Source organism: Glycine max, chromosome 2, assembly GCF_000004515.6.
Source record: "Glycine max cultivar Williams 82 chromosome 2, Glycine_max_v4.0, whole genome shotgun sequence".
Taxonomy (NCBI): domain Eukaryota; kingdom Viridiplantae; phylum Streptophyta; class Magnoliopsida; order Fabales; family Fabaceae; genus Glycine; species Glycine max.
Window position 1 is genome coordinate 9054156 of NC_016089.4, and position 19555 is coordinate 9073710.

At 36.9% G+C, this 19555-nt stretch overlaps 2 protein-coding genes across 3 annotated transcripts; one reads left to right on the plus strand and one right to left on the minus strand.

The window, feature by feature from the left end:
• Positions 1 to 4740: 4740 nt before the first annotated feature.
• LOC100804844 (apoptosis-linked gene 2-interacting protein X 1) lies at positions 4741 to 9135 on the plus strand. 2 transcript variants are annotated; one of them, XM_003519991.5, is made up of 7 exons: positions 4741 to 4968; positions 5077 to 5239; positions 5457 to 5624; positions 6378 to 6645; positions 6736 to 6902; positions 7048 to 7197; positions 8438 to 9135. In XM_003519991.5, the coding sequence occupies exons 2-7, from the start codon at positions 5195 to 5197 to the stop codon at positions 8789 to 8791; spliced, it is 1152 nt and encodes a 383-aa protein (XP_003520039.1). In that variant the 5' UTR covers positions 4741 to 4968; positions 5077 to 5194; the 3' UTR covers positions 8792 to 9135. The 2 variants fall into 2 exon arrangements, with proteins under 2 accessions (XP_003520039.1, XP_014621676.1); XM_014766190.3 differs by having other exon boundaries at positions 4775 to 5239.
• Positions 9136 to 18617: 9482 nt separating this feature from the next.
• On the minus strand, positions 18618 to 19124 carry LOC100805920 (uncharacterized). The gene has a single exon (XM_006575766.1). It carries the CDS (start codon positions 19122 to 19124, stop codon positions 18618 to 18620), a length of 507 nt encoding a protein of 168 aa, XP_006575829.1.
• Positions 19125 to 19555: the final 431 nt, after the last annotated feature.

Consider the following 19555-nt stretch of genomic DNA (forward strand, 5'->3'; position numbering starts at 1 on the left):
CTGAAGGAATTTAGCAAATGGACCTGGGTGTTTCCCAGTTTCATCGTATCTTCCATAATACTCACTACATCTATCAAACATAACAACTTTCACCTTCATGTCTAATTGTCTTTTTACTTCATTTAAGTAAATTTCTAAGACATCCACTTGTTGAGATTTCTCATGCAGTAAGTAGATATAGTTGTAACGTGAATAGTCATCAATAAAGGTGATAAAGTATATTTCTTTTTTGAAAGAATTAACATCAAAAGGTCCATAAATATCAGTATGTACAATTTCAAGAAGCTGAGTGCTTCTTGTAGCTTCTTTCTTTGTATGTTTTGTTTGTTTTCCCTTAATACTATCCACACAAATATTTAGATCCGTAAAATCTAGATCATGAAGAATTTTATTCTTTATTAATCTTTCCATCCTTTCTCTAGAAATGTGACCTAAACGTTTATGCCACAAGAAAACAGATTGTTCAATCACTAAACTATGTTTAGTGCCAATATTATGATGCAGAGTTAAAATGGTTTCAACATAAAAACTATCTACTTTCAATTTATATAAACCATCACAAAGAACACATGTACCAATGAGATGATTATGCTTAAATAAACTGAAACAACCATTACCAAAATTAAAAGAGTATCAAGTAACATCAAGTTTAGATAATGAAACTAAATTCCTAGATAAACTAGGTACATAAAGAGTTTCCAGTAAATCTAAATGATGTCCAATGTCAAGTTTTAAATGATAAGTCTCGACTGCTTCCCTTGGAGCTTTCACTCTATTTCCCATGAAGACAAACTTCTCATTGGGCTTATGGCTTGGATTGTAAGGAATCCCTAAATAGTGTTAGAAACATAAGTCGTACATTCATAATCAATCCACCATTTATTATGGGGAACTTCAGTTAAGTTTGATTCAAAATATACATGAGCATTAAGCTCATTTTTCTTTTCGAACCAAGACTTACGCTTTAGGAAATCCTTCTGGAAGTGTCCAAATTTCCCACAAAATTGGCAATTATTGCCCTTTGATACCTTCTTCTAGATTTGCAAAGAGTTGTCATTGATCTTTAATGGCTCTTTGCCTTTATCATATTTCTTCACAAATTTCTTTCCAGCTCCTTGATTTCCTTGGTGGCTTACATAATGGACTGAGTGACTTCCTAGATTCTTAAGCCCTGTTTCTTACTGAACTAACATACTGTGCAATTCATGCATATTTCATTTATCTTTCATGATATTATAGCTCATTTGGAATGGGTCATACTCAAACAGTCTTGTGCAATGTTAGTCATCTCAATAACATGTTCATGCATAATACATGAACCATCAAACTTTATGGTGGTCAATGTACTCATTAATGTCTCAGTAAGAGACTTATTAGCTGTTTGAGAGCGCTCTCCCACTAACCCCATAAACCTTTTAGCATTATCGGTCTTAAGAAGAGTTGTCTTAATACTGTATGCAACAGTCATTCTCATGAACATTAGGATGAGTCTATTAGATCTTTCCCAAGCTTCATAATGGACTTTCTCTTCATAATAAAATTCATATAAGTGTTTTGAGACATAAAACACATGTCATACATATGATTTGTTCAGATAACGGTCAGTGCATATTGATGTTCTCCTTTGGGTGATACACCAACACACAACATACAAACATGATGATGCTAATAAAATTCTTAACATTATTTGACAATTAAATATACACCAATTAGTAGTACCTATTTCCTTTGGGTATATAAATAAAACTAATGCTACACACAAATCGCCTACAATTATATTCATTAATTATAAGAATAACTAATCAATCTTTGGGCGATCCATAAATGTCTTATAACAATGAATTTCAATTACTCAGGAACCAATAATCATATAATTTAACATCCATTATTTTATGAGTAATTGAAATAATCATTAATTTGGAATTAAATAACTTTATAAATTTGATCACTTTGGTTATTAACAAATTCATCATACATTTATTTCAATCAAATACATGACCTGCACATCTTTATTGCTATTAACAATTTATATCCATTTTATTAATTTCATTTCAGATCATAAAATAATATTCATATTTATTTGTTTATTACATTCAAACACATTCAAACAAATATGTAACATATACATATTTAGTGCTACCAACAAATTCAAAGCATTCACGTTAATTTAATTCCAAAATATAAATTTTAAATTCTTTAATGACATTCAACAATACTATTTGGAATAAAAATAAGCACGTGCGATTGAGAATAGAAAAAAGTGGGTTGAAAATCCTTCCATTGGATGTACGTACATGTGGCTTTGGCTTTCTTTCTTCACGTTCAAAATAATATAACACTTTTCTATAATATAAACACACCCACTGGATGTGCTTTTCCTTTCTTTGATTTCGAAAAATTTCCAAAAACTTTACAAGCGTACAAGCGATTCAAATGCAATTGAAGGCATCTTGTTTTGAAAAATTATTCTCATAAGTACATACATGTTATTCATAATGACGAAAACATCAATTCCGAGAATTTGGTGATTAATTTATTATAATATATCAATATCATAATAATTCTTTTTCCAATATTTTTTTTCAAATTGACACAACACAACGAAAAGAACAGACGGCATACAACAACAGATAAACCATGATGGGTTACATATGTGCAGTGGAAATTGGAGAGAAAATTTTAATAATCATAAAATTTCATTCGAAGTGAAAAAAATTCCTAAATTTTATAATTAAAGTTCATGCATAATTGAGAGAAAATAAATTATTTTTAAAGAATCATAAATTACATAATATAAGTCAAATTTTAAGGGTTTTTTAAATCAATAATTATATAAAATAATCAGAATTTTAAAACTATGATTCTTAAATATAAATAAATAATGAATATCTTTTTTTTTTAATTTTTCTCCGAATGTACTTTGATTTTTTGGAAGAAAAAAGAAATAAGATTTTACTCTTTTAACTATTTCTTTAGACTTATGATGACTAAAAATATTTTATATTAATGGATATTAATCCCTTCTATAATCAATATTCTATCAAATAATAATTACTTTTAAAAACTTCAATTATTTAATCTAATTACAATTTAAAATCATGCCTCTCATAAGACATTAAATCTAACAAAGTTCCGCGAGTCACACCTCCTCCACCCATAACATTATGAGATAGCCTAGAATCATATCCACATTCAATTTAACGAAATGATTCTTGGGAGCATTCAACGCCTCAGTAGTCACTGGTTGGCGAGAAGTGCAGTAAACCTCTAATTCAGTGACTATGGAGCGAATAAGCTGGCAAACATGCTGGATACTCCACTTGTTACCTGGAAAAGCAAATTTATTTCTCCACTCCCAAAGACACCAAACTGTAGCAATAGGCAACGACGAATCCTTATGTGAGATTATTTTGACCGGTCAGAATTCGTCTAGAGTTGACACCCATACCGATCTGCACCTCTTTAGAATGGGGACAATCCCACAAAGCATGAAGCATGGTCTCTTCTTGCGCATGCAAAACGCATTCGGAGCAAGATGACAAGCGAAACACTTGCTATTACTTGGCAAGGCTGCACGAAATGCTTACTAGAAGAAAAACCTGATTTTTTCCGGAGCTGCAATGTGTCATATCCTTTTCCAGATCGTGTTCAAAGTCAGGGGGTGCTGAAGGTACCATCTATATATAATTCCCTTGCGTATTTCCAAGCCAATCAATCCCATCTTGACCAGTTGGAAATCTCGGAATTCCCACATTCGGAATAGTGTCTAGCATTCGCTGAGGGAATGGGGGTGTAGAGCTGTTGCAGGCTCCAATTCCTCTGATTCTAAAGATCGGCTACACGTAGTTGGAGATCATGAATATCCACATAAGGAACCTCACGAAGACCAAGAGTGTCCCGATTATTTTTATTTTTGTTAATATCTAATTGTTAAACTTTATTTCTTATAATTAAAAGAGTTATTGTTTTTTCATATCTTATTGGATTGATGAGAGATTGATATAATTTTCAAATTATGAAAAACACACATTCATTGTATTAATGAGTTACCAACTTATAACATAGACCAAGAGACAAAAGTGAAAGATAATATCACACTAAAAGAAAGAATTTTCAAATATGATATTTAATGTTTTAGTAACAAGATTAAAGATAAAATATTTATTAATTATTTATCAGTATATATTAAAAAGAAAATTATTGAAAAATTAGTATAAATTCAATTATTAATTCATTTTTATTTTTATGACATAAAAAAGACATTTTACGTTTTGATAGATTATTAATGTAAATATTTAATATATTAGAACTTTAAATTATAAATATTTTATATAAAAATTGATAAAATATAATTATAAGATGAATTTTTTTTAGTTGTCCATCTTTCATTCTAGTCATATAGTGTAGGCCTGCCCGTGTATCTAACTACCAAACACACCCCAGGGTTAGTCGATCATCACCATGTTATTCTTTAAATGGTTGACCCAAGTTACAAATTACAAACGCGTAATGTTAAGAAGAGGTCAAACTGAATGGACGAAGAGAGAGAGAGCACATGGGCCCACACGGATGCCCATCCCTTTCTTTTGATCCTTACGGCCTAAGGAAGCGAAATCATTTCGCCGAAAATGAACCAGAAATTGTACCAGAAAGTTGAAATTAAATTAAAATCTAAAAAGTCTTAAATCCAATTGTTATTGATAAAATAAAACAGATTAAATTAAAGTAACAAAAAATCTTAAATTCAATTATCATTAATATAGTATATATATAATAATAAGCAGAATAATTGAATAACCTCCGTAGCAGAAGAAGGAAGTGGTGGAGTTCACTTCCCCTTCCAGAATTCTGCGTTTCACACATCTCCCTTTTTTTATCAATCAATTTTTGGCTTCTAGGTTTTCAGTGATTTGTTCTAAAGTTTCAGATTTTGTTATTATCCCACTACAGTTCACACTCTGTAACAATGTACTAGCATTCTTCTTTCCATTGTATTTCTTTTTTCTTTTTCTTTTTTTTTTAGTCAAAATTTAACCTTTTTATTTCTTTCTCTTTGGTGCCTAATGCTTGCTGAAGACGTGGGGAAAGCCTAGTGCTTGTGGAAATTCAACAACTTTTGGAGTTTTCTTCATTGATTGAACTTTGTTTCGTCGATTGGATCATTCGGGTGGTTTTAGAGTTGAAGGGGTTAAAAATGATGCTGCATTTTGTGCAGCCGTCAAAGTTGAAAACTAAGAAGGTAATTTGGCTAAAAGGGTTATTGTAAATAGTTTAGAATTTTATTTGATTTTGATTTTGATTTCTGGGTCAGTGATATTGGTCCTTGATTGTTTGATTAGTATATGGTTTGCTAAGTTCTATGGAATTGGAATAATCTTAAATACTTTGATAAGTTGGCAAATTTTCCTTGATTGTTGTTAGTTTGTAGCACTAACCGTAGATTTTCGTGTTGTCAGATGGTGTTTGAGGATGTATATGCTTCCTGTGATTCTACAACGCTTGAGCATCTTAAGGAATTAAGCTCAAAACGTAAAGCTATTGAAGATTCTATTAATGAGTGCAACTTCGTTACAGAAGCTATTGCAAAAGAAATGTCTGGAGGGTTGGAATCTCGCTTTGAACAGGTAACTGTTTATGCTATGCTGCCTTTATCAGATTCTTACTACCATTGTTCTTTGAACAGTATGCAAATTGCAAACAACAATATTGATCCTTGATTCCAACGGTGTTTTTCTGTTTGGCCTTCTGATTTTAATTGTCTTTTTTATTAAGTATGTTGGAAAAGCCACCTAAGTTGTGGTCACTCCTAGATAGAGGGCACATGTTGAAAGTTCCACATGACGGGTAGCCATGGGCAAAAGGGAACATGTTGTAGTCCCACATTGACTAAAGATAGTATTGAGATAGACTATATAAGTGGAGAACAATCTTCATCTTACAAGTTGGTTTTGTAAGGTTGAGTTAGACTCATAACTCACTTTTTGCCAAAGTAATGCACACATTGTCTTGTTACTTGTAAGGGAATGTTGACATCAACTTTGTGGAAACTGGAAAGGGAAGGAAAGAATAGATGTCTAGTTGTCCAAACTTTCAATTCCTTTTGTGGGGAAAATGTGTATATTATTAGGTCGTTGTGGAATGACTTAAGAATGGTCTTATTATGAAACTGATATGTTTTCTGAGTATTCTCTTTCTGGCAATGAGTCAGTGTGAAGTGGTGGTGTTTTTTTGCGTGTGACCAATTATGGTTTAGAGTTTAGACTTTAGATCCAATAGTAATGAACACTATTTGGTAAATCATCAAATTGCTAGCTATGCTGATAAGTTGTTGTCATTTTTTGTCAATAAATTTATTTTATTTTTTCTGTCTGCATCAGGATATTCACAAAATAGAGAATTATCTGCCATTTCTGGAAATTTTGATTCCCTATGCTGATGCAACAAGTACCATTAACCAAATCCAAATTTCTCAATGGAATGCGGCTCTTAAGATACGCTGGAGTAGTGCCCTGACCACATCTTCTTTCTTCAAAATCAAGGGCCCCAAATTTTTTCAAATTAACAATTTGCGATTTGAGCTTGGTATGACCCTTTTTCTTTGTGGTGGAATCCTGCGAGAGAGGGCTTTAGAAGTTTTATCAACCGGTAAGGATTGAGAAACTCAAAATCACATTTCATATGATGAACTTCTCCTGTTGAATATGTTTATATATGCCATCATTGTTTGTTCTGCAGATTTGGTTCAATCTGCCACCATTTTCAGACAAGCTGCTGGCATTTATCATCACCTAGCACAAGAGGTTCTTCCCCACTTAGAGCCTGAATTGCCACCAGAAAAACCCCCTGAAGCTCTTGCTGCAGTATCCTCCATTATGAGCCTCATTTGCTTGGCTGAGGCCCAGGTTGGTGTTGTGCTATTTTCTGTGTCGAATTGCATACTGTCATATCATGAAACCTGAAAACATCTCATTGTTTATCCCAGTTTCTAAAAATGAAGTTCATGAAGTTTTTTGGTTGTAAATAAACTAATATGCAATAACCGTACAGGCAGTAACCATAAGGAAGGCTGAAGAGAAAGGTACTTCTTCAAGTCTCCTGGCAAAGTTGCATCATGGTGTTACACTTTTTCTTGAAGAAGCTATTGGAATTTTTCATACAGTTGTTACACAGTGCAAAGACATTTCATCACGCTTGTCGGTATGAATATCTACCTAACCTGCCTTTTTGATTGGTAGAAATCATCTTCTATATCCACTCCCTATCTCGTTATAGAGTTTTAGTTAATGTAAATTCTGACCTAGTATCTTTCCATGTGTCAAAGTAACGGTATGCAGTATGTGTAATTGCTTGCATATGGCATGCTTTTCCTTTATACTTAATTTATTTTAAACTTTTTTTTCCTGATCCTTAGTCAGGTTCAGAAAGAACAGTAGGAGGGGAATGTAATTAGTGAACCTTGATATTCTTTTAGAGCGCGTTTAGATAGAGAATTTTAACTGAAGAAAGTAATTTATCAGAGAATTTAAATTTCTGTAATCTAGAATTCATTGTTTGGATGTTTTTTTTATGAAGAATTTAAATTTTTGGAATTTTAAAACAGAATTTTAAACAACTAAAAATGTGCAATTTTAATTTCCTTCTAAAAGGTGAGAAATTGAATTTTTCTTCTTGATAGAAGAATCTTTCAAAACGTTCGTGTATTTCCTTTATAACCTTCATCCTCTTTTCTACCTTAAAGTTCATGAAATCTCGTTCTTGAACTTGCGACTCTTCCCTCAAGCATATGATCCTCTTCTTTAAGAAACACCGTATGAGCTCGTGGAGCATCGATCGAGTGTGGGCGTAGGGGACATATGCACCCGTCATTTAGGGGAGCAGGCGTCGCTATCCATCATGCGGTGGAGGTGCTCGCCGGCGCAGAGGACCTAGGTCATGCCTTGCGCCGTTGACTGAATGTTGTGGTCGGGTGTGGTGGTGTATGTCGTCGTGTTCCGGTTCCTCTGCGACTTTTCATGCCGCATCAGTATTCTTCTTTTTGGAAACACACCAACCATATCTTCTCTTCTCTTTGCATTCATTTTCTTTCACTCTCACAATTTTAATTTTTTTATCCAAATATAAAATTTTGAAAATAAAAGATTTCAATTGAAGTATTTAAAATTCTCAGAATTTTAAATTCCTTCATCCAAACACACTCTTAGTGACGATAAAGAAGAGGATTTTATTTGTAAGAATGAATTGGTAGTGTTACATGTCAAGCATAGCCTAAGATACTACTTGTATATTGTGAGATTTCTTGTTGATGAACAATTTTTTATTATGGTGGTCTCCTTTTTGTCTTGTTTTGCCTATGTTAATTAATCATTTTATGCTTGTTTTTCCATTTGGTCTTCCATTATGGTACTGTGATTCTCAAGGTACACTTTCATGTATGCAGGAATTTATGTATTTCTGCAAGTGTTTACATGAGTTGAAAGGTCAGCAATATCTTGCAGAAAGCCTGAAGGCTTGTGGTCAAATAGGGGCTGCTATTGGAGTTCTTAGTTCTGTGTTGAATAAGGTGAAAAAGAAGATACCAGGGGAAGATCCTTGGAAATCTATTTACCAAAAGCAAATTCAAGATGCTTCTGAAGTGCTTAGAAAGTTTGTACATGAGAATGATTTTGTTTGGCATGAGAAAATCCCTTCAATATATGAGTTACCCTTGCCTGAGGGTACTAAAATAGTCACTTTTATTCCTTATAGTCCCAAAAGATGGGAAAGACAACTTTCTTTCAAGGGACTGGTGTAGGGGAAAATAGAAAAATGTTTGGTTGGAGATGACAAAAGAGAGAGAGAAAGAGGGGGAAAGAACTAAAGAGGAGGTTCTTTTCCAATGTAGAATGTAGAGGTTGGTGTAAACAAAATGTGATGTGAAATAATTAGATGTGGAGAAAAAAACATACAGTAAGTAAATTTGGTGCATGTTTGGATAATCGTTCTGAACGTACTTTTGAGTGCTAAACATATTTTTGAAGAAAAATTATCTTTTATTTGGAATGTACTTTTGGGAAGGGTGCGGCGATTATCCAAGCATGCTCCTAGTAGTTTATTTGGACAAAAATGGTCATGGCACATCAAGGATCTTTGTTTTTCTTTTTACCACTTTATTGGACATGTGAAATATATATATATATATATATATATATATATATATATATATATATATATATATATATATATATATATATATATATATATATATATATATATATATATATATATATATATATATATATATATATATATATATATATATATATACAATTTTTAGTTTATATAACATATGTTGAATAAAATTTTATATAATGTGTATGTAGAAAATTAAATAAACTTTGATATATTGTACAAATTAATTTTATATAGTACAAAATGCATTCGATAAATTTTTAGGTATTTACATTTCTACTATGCTAAAGTATTATTGTAATTGTTATATATGTGAGTGGTTTGGCTTGTGATAGCCATGTATTTTTAATAAATTTAAATTAATATTAACCCCATAGTATAAATTAAAAAAAATTGTAATTTCTCTTGTAAGGATGGCATGGTAGACTAAGAGATAGTAGTATATAATCCAGACAGATGTAAAAGTTTAAAAATAAAAAAGATAGCAAAAAAAACTTGGGAACTTAATTAACAAATGGGTAGGTTTTAAAATTAATAAAATGAGAAATTTTATTTAACAAATTGGTAGATTTTTAAAATAAAAATAAACATGAATTAAATTAACAATTTTTAAAATTCAAAATCTAGTTAATTTTAGGATCTGTTTGATTTGCTAAAATATTTTTGTTTTACGTTTGATTTGAAAAAAGTTCATTAGACAAAGTATAATAATCAAATTGTGTCTTATATCTCACATTATTTATTATCTACAACAATCCCTTATAATTCACATTATCTACTAGCTGCAATAACTTTATGATGTTGTATACTTTAAATTCATATTATCTATTAGTTGTGATAATCTTGTCATATCATGCATTTTGAATTTACATTATCGACTATTAATTTGCTTGTATGTATTTCGTATTTTGAATTCCCATAAAATATTGTAATAATGTAAATTATATTAAGATAATTAATATTAAAAATAATATTTTACTAAATTTTATATTATTATGCTTGTGTTGTCCATTGTTAATCAAACAATGCACACGATAAAAAATTGTTCAATAACTCAAGTATTTGTCATGTGATATTTTCTTTGTAGAATATTGCGTAACAAACACACCATTAGAACAAATTGTTGTTTTTTAAATTGAAAAGAATAAGAAATTTTAGTTAACAAATTTGGTAAGTTTTTAAAATTAAAATAATATAAGATTTAATCAATAAATTAGTTAATTTTTAAAATTCAAAAGATAATTAGGGGGGGTGTTTGGTTGGAGATAAGTTTTTTTTACCCGAGAATCATGAATCCTAGGAAAGTTGATTCATGTAAAATACATTTGGTTAGTCTTAATATGTTTCCTGAAAATCAAAGATTTATATAAATACACAACTAAAATTTTTCTTCCACTCGGAAAAGTGAGCTAAAACTAATTTTTGAAAATCATAGTTTCTTGGCAATTTTTTTTATTAATTGCATATTAAACATGAGAATCATAGTTTCCCAATCCAAAATTCTCACGAAAGTAAAAAAATATTCATTTACCAAATGCCCCCTTATGGTGGTATGTTATGGTTAGAACAAGGTTCACTGCCATCAAGTCTAAGTGAAATGAATATCGTACTTATTCCCAAATGCGATAACCTGTTGTCAATGAAGGAGCTTAGGTCGATATCGCTATGCAACATAACATATAAGATCCTCTCCAAGGCTTTAGCAAACCCTTTGAAGCCTTTTTTGTCGAGGTGCATAGATGAGGAACAATCAACTTTAGTGGAGGGTAGAGTGATCCTTGATAATGTGATGGTAGCAAACGAACTCATGCACTACTTGAGATTCAAGGCAAGAGGTAGAGAAAGGGAATTGGTCATGAAAATTGAATTTAGTAAAGCCTATTATAGACTCGATTGGGGATATATGGAGGCAGTTATGGGAAAAATGGGCTTTTTTTAAATCTAGATATTATGGATAAGGATGTGCATGACATCGGTGAAGTACTCAATTATCTTCTATGAAGAGAGAGTGGGTCCTATTAGTCTAGGGTGTGGCATGAGATAGGGCGATCCCCTATCACCCTAATTTGTTTATTATAGGCATTAAGGATTTGTCGACATTAAACAAGAGAGTTGAAGCTCAAGGTTAGCTCCATGGAATTCAGATATGTCGAGGGGTCCCAAAAGTGAGCCACTTACTCTTTGCTGTTGCATTTTTTAGAGCAAAAGTAGATGGATCAAGATAGATGACGAGAATTCTGAAGACATTAGAATCAACATCATGCCAATGTATTAATTTCCAAAAGTCGGAGGTTATGTTTACTAGGAATGTCTCATTAGTGAAAAGGAGTAGTTTTCTTGATGTGTTAGGAGTGGTGGAAGGTCTGGGAAACAAGTACTTGGCTCTTCCTTCACTGGTTGGAAGAAGTAGAAAGTTTATGTTTGGATACATTAAAGATAGAGTGTGGAAAGTGGAAAAGGATCCAATCCTGGAGCGGCAAGTTTTTATCAAGACAAAGAAAAGAGATCATGATAAAGTCTATGTGATAGCATAACAGGAACTCAGGTGCAATTAGCAGACTCAGATGCAGAGCAAGTAGGAGAAGGAGAACATGAGGTACAATCAGCAATTAACAAAGCTAGCAGCACGAAAAGAAGGATTACAAAGCCCACTTACCTTAGAGACTATGTCTAAATATTCCAGAATCAAGAGAAAGGGATCCACGAGATTGTTGCTGACAATGGGAGACAAGAATAACAACCTGATATTCCATTGTATAGAAAAGGACAAAATTAGTTATGAGAATTATCAGTATAAATACACCATATGTAATAAACAGCAATCAATCAATGAAATCAGCTCTTTATTTCTCCCTTATCTTTGTTTAGGAGGTCCTGGTCCCTCGAAGGCCAGAATTATCTCTGTTAGCACCTATCATCTTGGTGCTCTCGTTGCTTTGCCGCCATGGTTGACCCTCCCAAAACCCCCACTCCCCTTGAGGACGCCATCCTTAAGCTTACAGCTCAGAACCTTACTCTTGGCGAGACCCTGCAAACAGTCACATTACAATTAAACGAAATCCTTCATCGCCTTCCCTCCACCACGCCACCAAACCCCACTTCGCCACCCATCTTGTCCACGACCTCAACACCACCTGCATTAACACACAGAATCAAATTAGATGTTCCCAGGTTCGATGGGACTGATCCCTTGGGTTGGATCTTTAAGATCACCCAATTCTTTGAGTATCATGGAACCCCTGACACAGAGAGACTCACCGTAGCCTCCTTCTACATGGAGGGTCGCGCCTTGTCGTGGTTTCAATGGATGAGTGGGAATGGTCAGTTTACTTCGTGGCCCGCTTTCCTTCAGGCGTTGCAGACCTGCTTCGCCCCTTCGTAGTATGACGACCCCACGGGGGCTCTGTTCAAGTTGACGCAGCAGGGTATGGTGGCGCAGTATCTTGCGGATTTTGAAGACCTAGCCAACAGGATCATTGGCTTGCCGGCGCCCTTCTTGCTTAGCTACTTCATATCGGGCCTCAATGCCGACATTCACTGTGAGGTTCAGGCCCACCAGCCCCTCACTTTGGTACAGGTGGCGGGCCTTGCTCGCCTCCAAGAAGAGAAGTTCGTGGATGCTCGACAAAACCCTCACCCTCCACCCCTGCGACCTCGTCATCAGCCCTCACCTCTCCCACACCCGATAACCCCTCATGTTTCGTCTCCGCCCATTCGCCCTGTATCTACCCCTTCCCTGTTACCACCACCCCCTCGTCAGCCAGGCCCTTCTGTTAAGCGTTTCTCGCTTGAGGAGATTGCTTCGCGCAGAGAGAGAGGCCTCTGCTTTAATTGTGAAGAGAAATACCACCGCGGCCATAGGTGCGCCTCTCGGGTATTTCTCATCGTGGCTGAAGAGGATGAACCCTACCCATCTATTATAGAACCAACCAACCCGATGTCGCCCGACCTGATAGACCCATACCCGGCCTAAATTAGCTTTAATTCCTTGGCGGGCCAGGTTGCTCCGGAGACACTCCGTTTCATGGGTGTCATCGCTGATCATCAGATCATCTTGCTCGTGGATGGTGGGAGCACCCACAACTTCATCCAGTTCCAGTTAGTCTCCCAATTGGGATTACCCACGCGCACCACCATGCCTCTGCGGGTTATGGTTGGCAATGGCCAACAATTGGAGTGCAATTCCTTGTGTGAAGCTGTTACAGTCACCATTCAGGCCACCTCCTTCGTGGTAGACTTGCATGTCCTTCCGATTGCGGGTGCCAATGTCGTGCTTGAGGTACAATGGCTGAAGTCTCTCGGCCCTGTACTTACATACTACAATACATTGTGCATGAAATTCTTCCATGCAGGTAATCTTGTGGAACTAAACGGAGACACAGAGTCCACTCTCAGTTCCTTGTCCTCTTCCCAACTCCTTCGCCTTCGCCGAAAACAACCTGATAACTTATACCTCCACGTGGCCATCATCCCTGATTCCTCTGATACCACCAATTACGATACTGCCCCTTTGGTCCAAGCTTTAATTGCTAAGTTTCCCTCCTTGTTCCAACCTCCCCAAACTTTACCCCCACCCAGAGACACTAATCATCGAATTCACCTCTTACCCCAAGCCACCCCTGTGAACGTCAGGTCATATCGATATCCCCATTACCAAAAGCAGGAGATAGAGACCCAAGTCGAATCCATGTTGCAGAAAGGCCTTATTCAACCCAGCAATAGCCCATTCTCCTCACCTGTGTTGCTTGTTAAGAAACAGAACACCTCTTAGAGGTTCTGTGTCGATTATCGAGCTTTGAATGCTCTGACCATCAAGGACAGGTTTCTGATACCCACCGTTGAAGAACTTCTTGACGAGTTAGGGGGCACAAGTTTCTTCTCGAAATTGGACTTACTCCAAGGGTATAATCAAATTCGCATGTACTCCGGCGACATTCCGAAGACAGCTTTTCGGACTCACCACGACCATTACGAATTTCGCGTAATGCCGTTTGGCCTGTGCAATGCACCGTCTTCATTTCAGGCGACCATGAACGTTGTGTTTCGTCCATACCTCAGGCGCTTCATAATTGTCTTCTTCGACGACAATTTGGTCTACAGCGCGTTCATGGCTGACCATCTCACTCACTTGGAAGCTACCTTTCAGGTATTGTTGACCCACCAATTTGTTCTTAAGTTATCTAAGTGCTTTTTTGCGCAGTCCCAGGTCGAGTACCTCGGCCACGTGGTCTTATCACAGGGGGTACAACCAGTTGCTTCCAAAGTGGATGTTGTCCTTCACTGGCCCACACCGCAGTCTTCCAGGGCTGTCCGCAGCTTTCTTGGCCTTGCCGGATTTTATAGACGCTTCATAAAAGGGTACGCCACGATTGCAGCTCCCTTGGTGAAACTCACTACGCTTGATCATTTCCAGTGGACTGAACAAGCCCAAATTGCTTTCGATGAATTGAAGCGAGCCCTGTCATCTGCTCCAGTCTTGGCCCTCCCCGATTTTGACATTCCGTTCATCGTAGAAACAGACGCCTCAGGCATCGGCATGGGTGTCGTCCTCTCCCAGAAGGGCCACCCCATAGCTTTCTTCAGCAAGCCTTTCCACCCGCACCTCCTGACTGCCTCTACTTATGTGCGTGAATTATTCGCAATCACTACCGCTGTCAAGAAGTGGCGGCAGTACTTACTTGGCCACCGCTTCATCATCATTACTGATCATATGAGCCTTAAGGAGCTCCTCACACAGATGATTCAGACCCCTGAGCAGCACACTTACTTGGCAAGGCTGATGGGTTATGATTACCAGATCATCCACCGTTCTGGTGCTCAGAATCAAGCTGCTGACGCCCTGTCTCGCATTCCTGACTTAGCATCATCTTCTTACTTGACATTGTCAGTACCATGCCCCACCTTCCTCGAGGAATTACGAAGACAATTGGAGTCCTCTTCAACTTATGTAGAGCACCGCGATGCTATTACACACTCACCATCCACTCATTCAGACTACATTGTCATTAACAATTTAATTCTACACAAAAGGAGAATTTGGTTGCCCCAGGGCTTCTCAATGATACCCACTCTCCTCACTGAGTACCATTCTACCCCAACAGGTGGCCATATGGGGATCGCAAAGACCTTAGCTCGTTTGTCAGAAAATTTCAGCTGGCCGGGAATTCGACAGGATGTGACTGACTTCGTTACAAATTGCCTTCCCTATCAACAGACCAAATACGAAACGAAGAAGATCGCGGGGTTGCTTTGCCCCCTTCCTGTTCCACAGAGACCTTGGGAAGACCTTTCCCTTGACTTCATCTTGGGCCTGCCTTTGTACCATGGCAATTCTGTTATACTTGTTGTAGTAGACCGCTTCTCGAAAGGGATACATCTGGGCATGTTGCCGGCAGCTCACACAGCTCATGTTGTAGCTTCCCTGTTCATTGAAATCGTGGGCAAAATTTACGGGTTACCAAGAAGCTTGGTTTCGGACAGAGACCCTCTGTTCCTTAGTCACTTTTGGAGGGAATTGTTTCAATTGAGTGGGACACAGCTGAGAATGAGTTCGGCTTACCATCCTCAAAGTGATGGACAAACCGAAGTCATGAATAAAGTTGTTGAACAATATCTTCGCGCCTTTGTCCATCACAGACCACACACGTGGGGCAAGCTCCTTCCTTAGGTAGAATGGTGCCATAACACTTCGTGGAATGTGGCCACTAGATCCACCCCGTATGAGATCACCTTTGGATGTAAACCGTTTAATTTTCCTGACTACATCGCGGGCTCTTCAAACTTGGATGCAGTAGATGACATGCTCAAGGACCGTGAAGAAACCTTCTAGGTGATTCGCAAAAAACTCCTCAAGGCTCAGGTAGCTATGAAACAATTTGCTGACAGCAAACGCCGAGAGGTCACGTACCAAGTCGGCGATTGGGTGTTGCTCAAGCTTCGGCCACGACGACAGGGCTCTGCAAAAGGGGCATTTACGAAGGAGAATAAGTTGGCTAAGCGGTTCTATGGTCCCTTCAAAGTTTTGGAACACATAGGCTCAGTAGCTTATCGGTTACAACTTCCACCAATTGCTCGTATACATCCTGTCTTCCACTGCTCAATGTTGAAACGCTTCCATGGATCCCCTTCAGAGCAGGATACTTCAGTTCCATTGCCCACCAGTTTCCTTCAGGATCAACCTGTTATCTCACCATTGGCTATTCTCGATCAAAGGAGGACTGACCCAACAGGCCCATGGCAAGTCCTGGTGCAGTGGCACGGACTGTCCCCTGATGACACCTCGTGGGAAGACTGGGATCAGCTACACAGAGACTATCACCTTGAGGGCAAGGTGAATTTGCAAGGGACCCCGGATGATAGCATAACAGGAACTCAGGTGCAATTAGCAGACTCAGATGCAGAGCAAGCAGGAGAAGGAGAACAGGAGGTACAATCAGCAATTAACAAAGCTAGCAGCACGAAAAGAAGGATTACAAAGCCCACTTACCTTAGAAACTATGTCTGAATATTCCAGAATCAAGAGAAAGGGATCCACGAGATTGTTGCTGACAATGGGAGACAAGAATAACAACCTGATATTCCATTGTATAGAAAAGGACAAAATTAGTTATGAGAATTATCAGTATAAATACACCATATGTAATAAACAACAATCAATCAATGAAATCAGCTCTTTATTTCTCCCTTATCTTTGTTTAGGAGGTCCTGGTCCCTCGAAGGCCAGAATTATCTCTGTTAGCACCTATCACTATGCTTCAATTGATCCTTATGTATTGTATGTGCCCGTACCTATTGCCTGCATCTCTTATAGATGAGTTGGAGAAAATATTTAACTCTTTTTGGTGGAGCTCGAGTAATGGTTAACGCAGACAAATCAATTGGTTGAGATTGGAAAAACTCTTAATGAGGAAGGAGTTTGAAGGGATAAATTTTTGGGATATTCAAACATTCAACCTAACATTGTTAGGTAAACAGGCGTGGAAGCTTATTACTTGTCCAGATGCATTGATATCCAAGTTGTTCAAAGCCAGGTATTTCCCATATAATGATTTTTTTGATGCACAATTTAGGAGTAGTCCAAGCTACACCTAGCGAAGCATTTGGACCTCCAGAAACATTGTTAGAGAAGGGTGTATAGCAGGGTTGGGAGGGATGATCATGTGAGGGTGTGGGATGACAAGTGGTTATGAGGAATTGAGTACAAGAAGTTAAGTCAATACCAGCCCATAGGAAAAATGGTGTCTTGCAAGATAGTTTCTTTCACCATGTTTTGGTTCCTAAAAACAAGTGCATTCTCGTGTCTTCATAAGGACCACGCCTTTTCAAACCATACAATATCCCACTGTCATTTTTTCCTTAATCTAATCCAATCCGATGAATGTTGATAAAAATGAGCTATCGGACATTGCGGCAAAACGGATTGAAGCCGTAACCAATTATAACAAGCTTTCCACACACTACGAGCAAGTACACAATTAAAGAATGCATGATGTATAGATTCCACTTCAAGATAACATACCGGGCATAGACCTTCATCCTTATCAACAAGAATATTCCCCCTCCTCAAGTTTTCTTTCGATGATAATCTATCAAGGAAAAACCTCCACATAAACATAGCAACTTTTGGAGGAATTTTTATTTTCATAAAGTTTTAAAAATATCTTCCTCTTGACTATCATATTTGGCTTTATGTAACCGATTTGATAAAAAATACACCATTAGGTTCACCCTTCCACCACCACGTGTCCTCCATCCCCCTTCTTACGTTCACACTTTCCACCTACAAATGAATTTTTTTACCAACTCTAATTCCCATTGAAACTACTCCTTCCTCCACCTAAAATTCCACTCCCAATGATTATCCCTCCAAATCCCTATATCATCAATTTTCTCCTTCTTGTTGTACTACACCACTTGTCCCCCCAAAAATTCATGAGAAACCCCTTTCTCACCCTCCACCCTACCGAACTCTCAAACCACTTGTCAGGATTGTTGACACCACACATAAGCTTATGATCTCTCCACCATATAGATTGATAATTTTTCTCCCTCCATATCTAACCCCGTCCACCTCCCATACTTAGACCCCAAAACCCTACCCCATAGAAAATCCTTTTTGTGAAAAATATTCCATCTCCAATTATCTAATTATGCCCTATTAAACACCGCAATATTCTTTACCCCCAAACCTCCATGCTTTCTCAACTTACGTATAGAGTCCCAACTAACCCAAGCAATTTTTTTTATCTCCCTCGTTACATCCCCATAAGAAATTTCTTTGCAACCTAACAATCTTATTTACCACCTTCCTAAGAATTTTGAACAAAGATAAATAAAAAAGGGGGCAAAGAAGATAATGCCGAATTGAGAAGACAAAGTCTCCTACCAAGTGAAAATTGCTTATGCTTCCAAGATGCTAACTTCTTTGAGACCTTTTCCAAGATAGACTCTTAAGTCTTCTCACACCTAGGATTTTCTCCAATGAGGACACCCAAGTATGTGAAAAGGAAGGACATGATTTGACAATTAAGAATATCCGAGAACCTCTCTAACACCTCGTCACCTACACCAATCCCACCAATCCTAGTCTTGAAAAAGTTGACCTTCAACATGGATATCAACTCAAAATTTCTCAACATAGTCTTAATGACCAATACATTGTTCAAGGATATCTCCCCCACAATAATAGTGTCATCAGCATATTGTAGTAAGTTGACTTCCACCAAATCATTTCCCACCTGAAAACCCTTGAACAAGTTTTTCCTAGTCACTTCTCTCATCATACCGGTAAGGCCTTCTCCAACAATGGTAAAAATAAAAGGCACCAATGGTTCACCTTGACAAAACCCTCTATGTAATCCAAATTCATGAGTTGGACTACCATTCACAAGCATAGATGCTAATCTAGAAAGCAAACAACTCTTAATCCAAAGAATCCATTTTTCATGAAATCCCATCCTCTTAAGCATATATAAGAAAAAGTTCTAATTCATGGAATCATATGCCTTCTCATAATATACTTTGAAAATCAAGTACTTCTTCTTCTTTCTTTTTGCTTCATCCATCACTTCATTGATCACCAACACACTTTGTAGAAGACTCCCCCTCTAAGAAAGCACTTTGCATTTGATCAATGACCTAATTAAGCACTTTTTTCAATATATTGGCAACCACCTTTAAAAGAATCTTGTACAAGCATCCTATCAAAGAGATAGGTCTAAAATCACCAAGGCCTTATGGATCCACCACCTTAGGAATTAGGATAATGAAAGAGGCATTACACCCTCTAGCAATAACCACATTAACATGAATGTCTTGTAAAAAATTCAAGATATCATGCTTCATGAAGCACAAAGATTCCTTAATAAATTTAAATTTAAAACTGTCC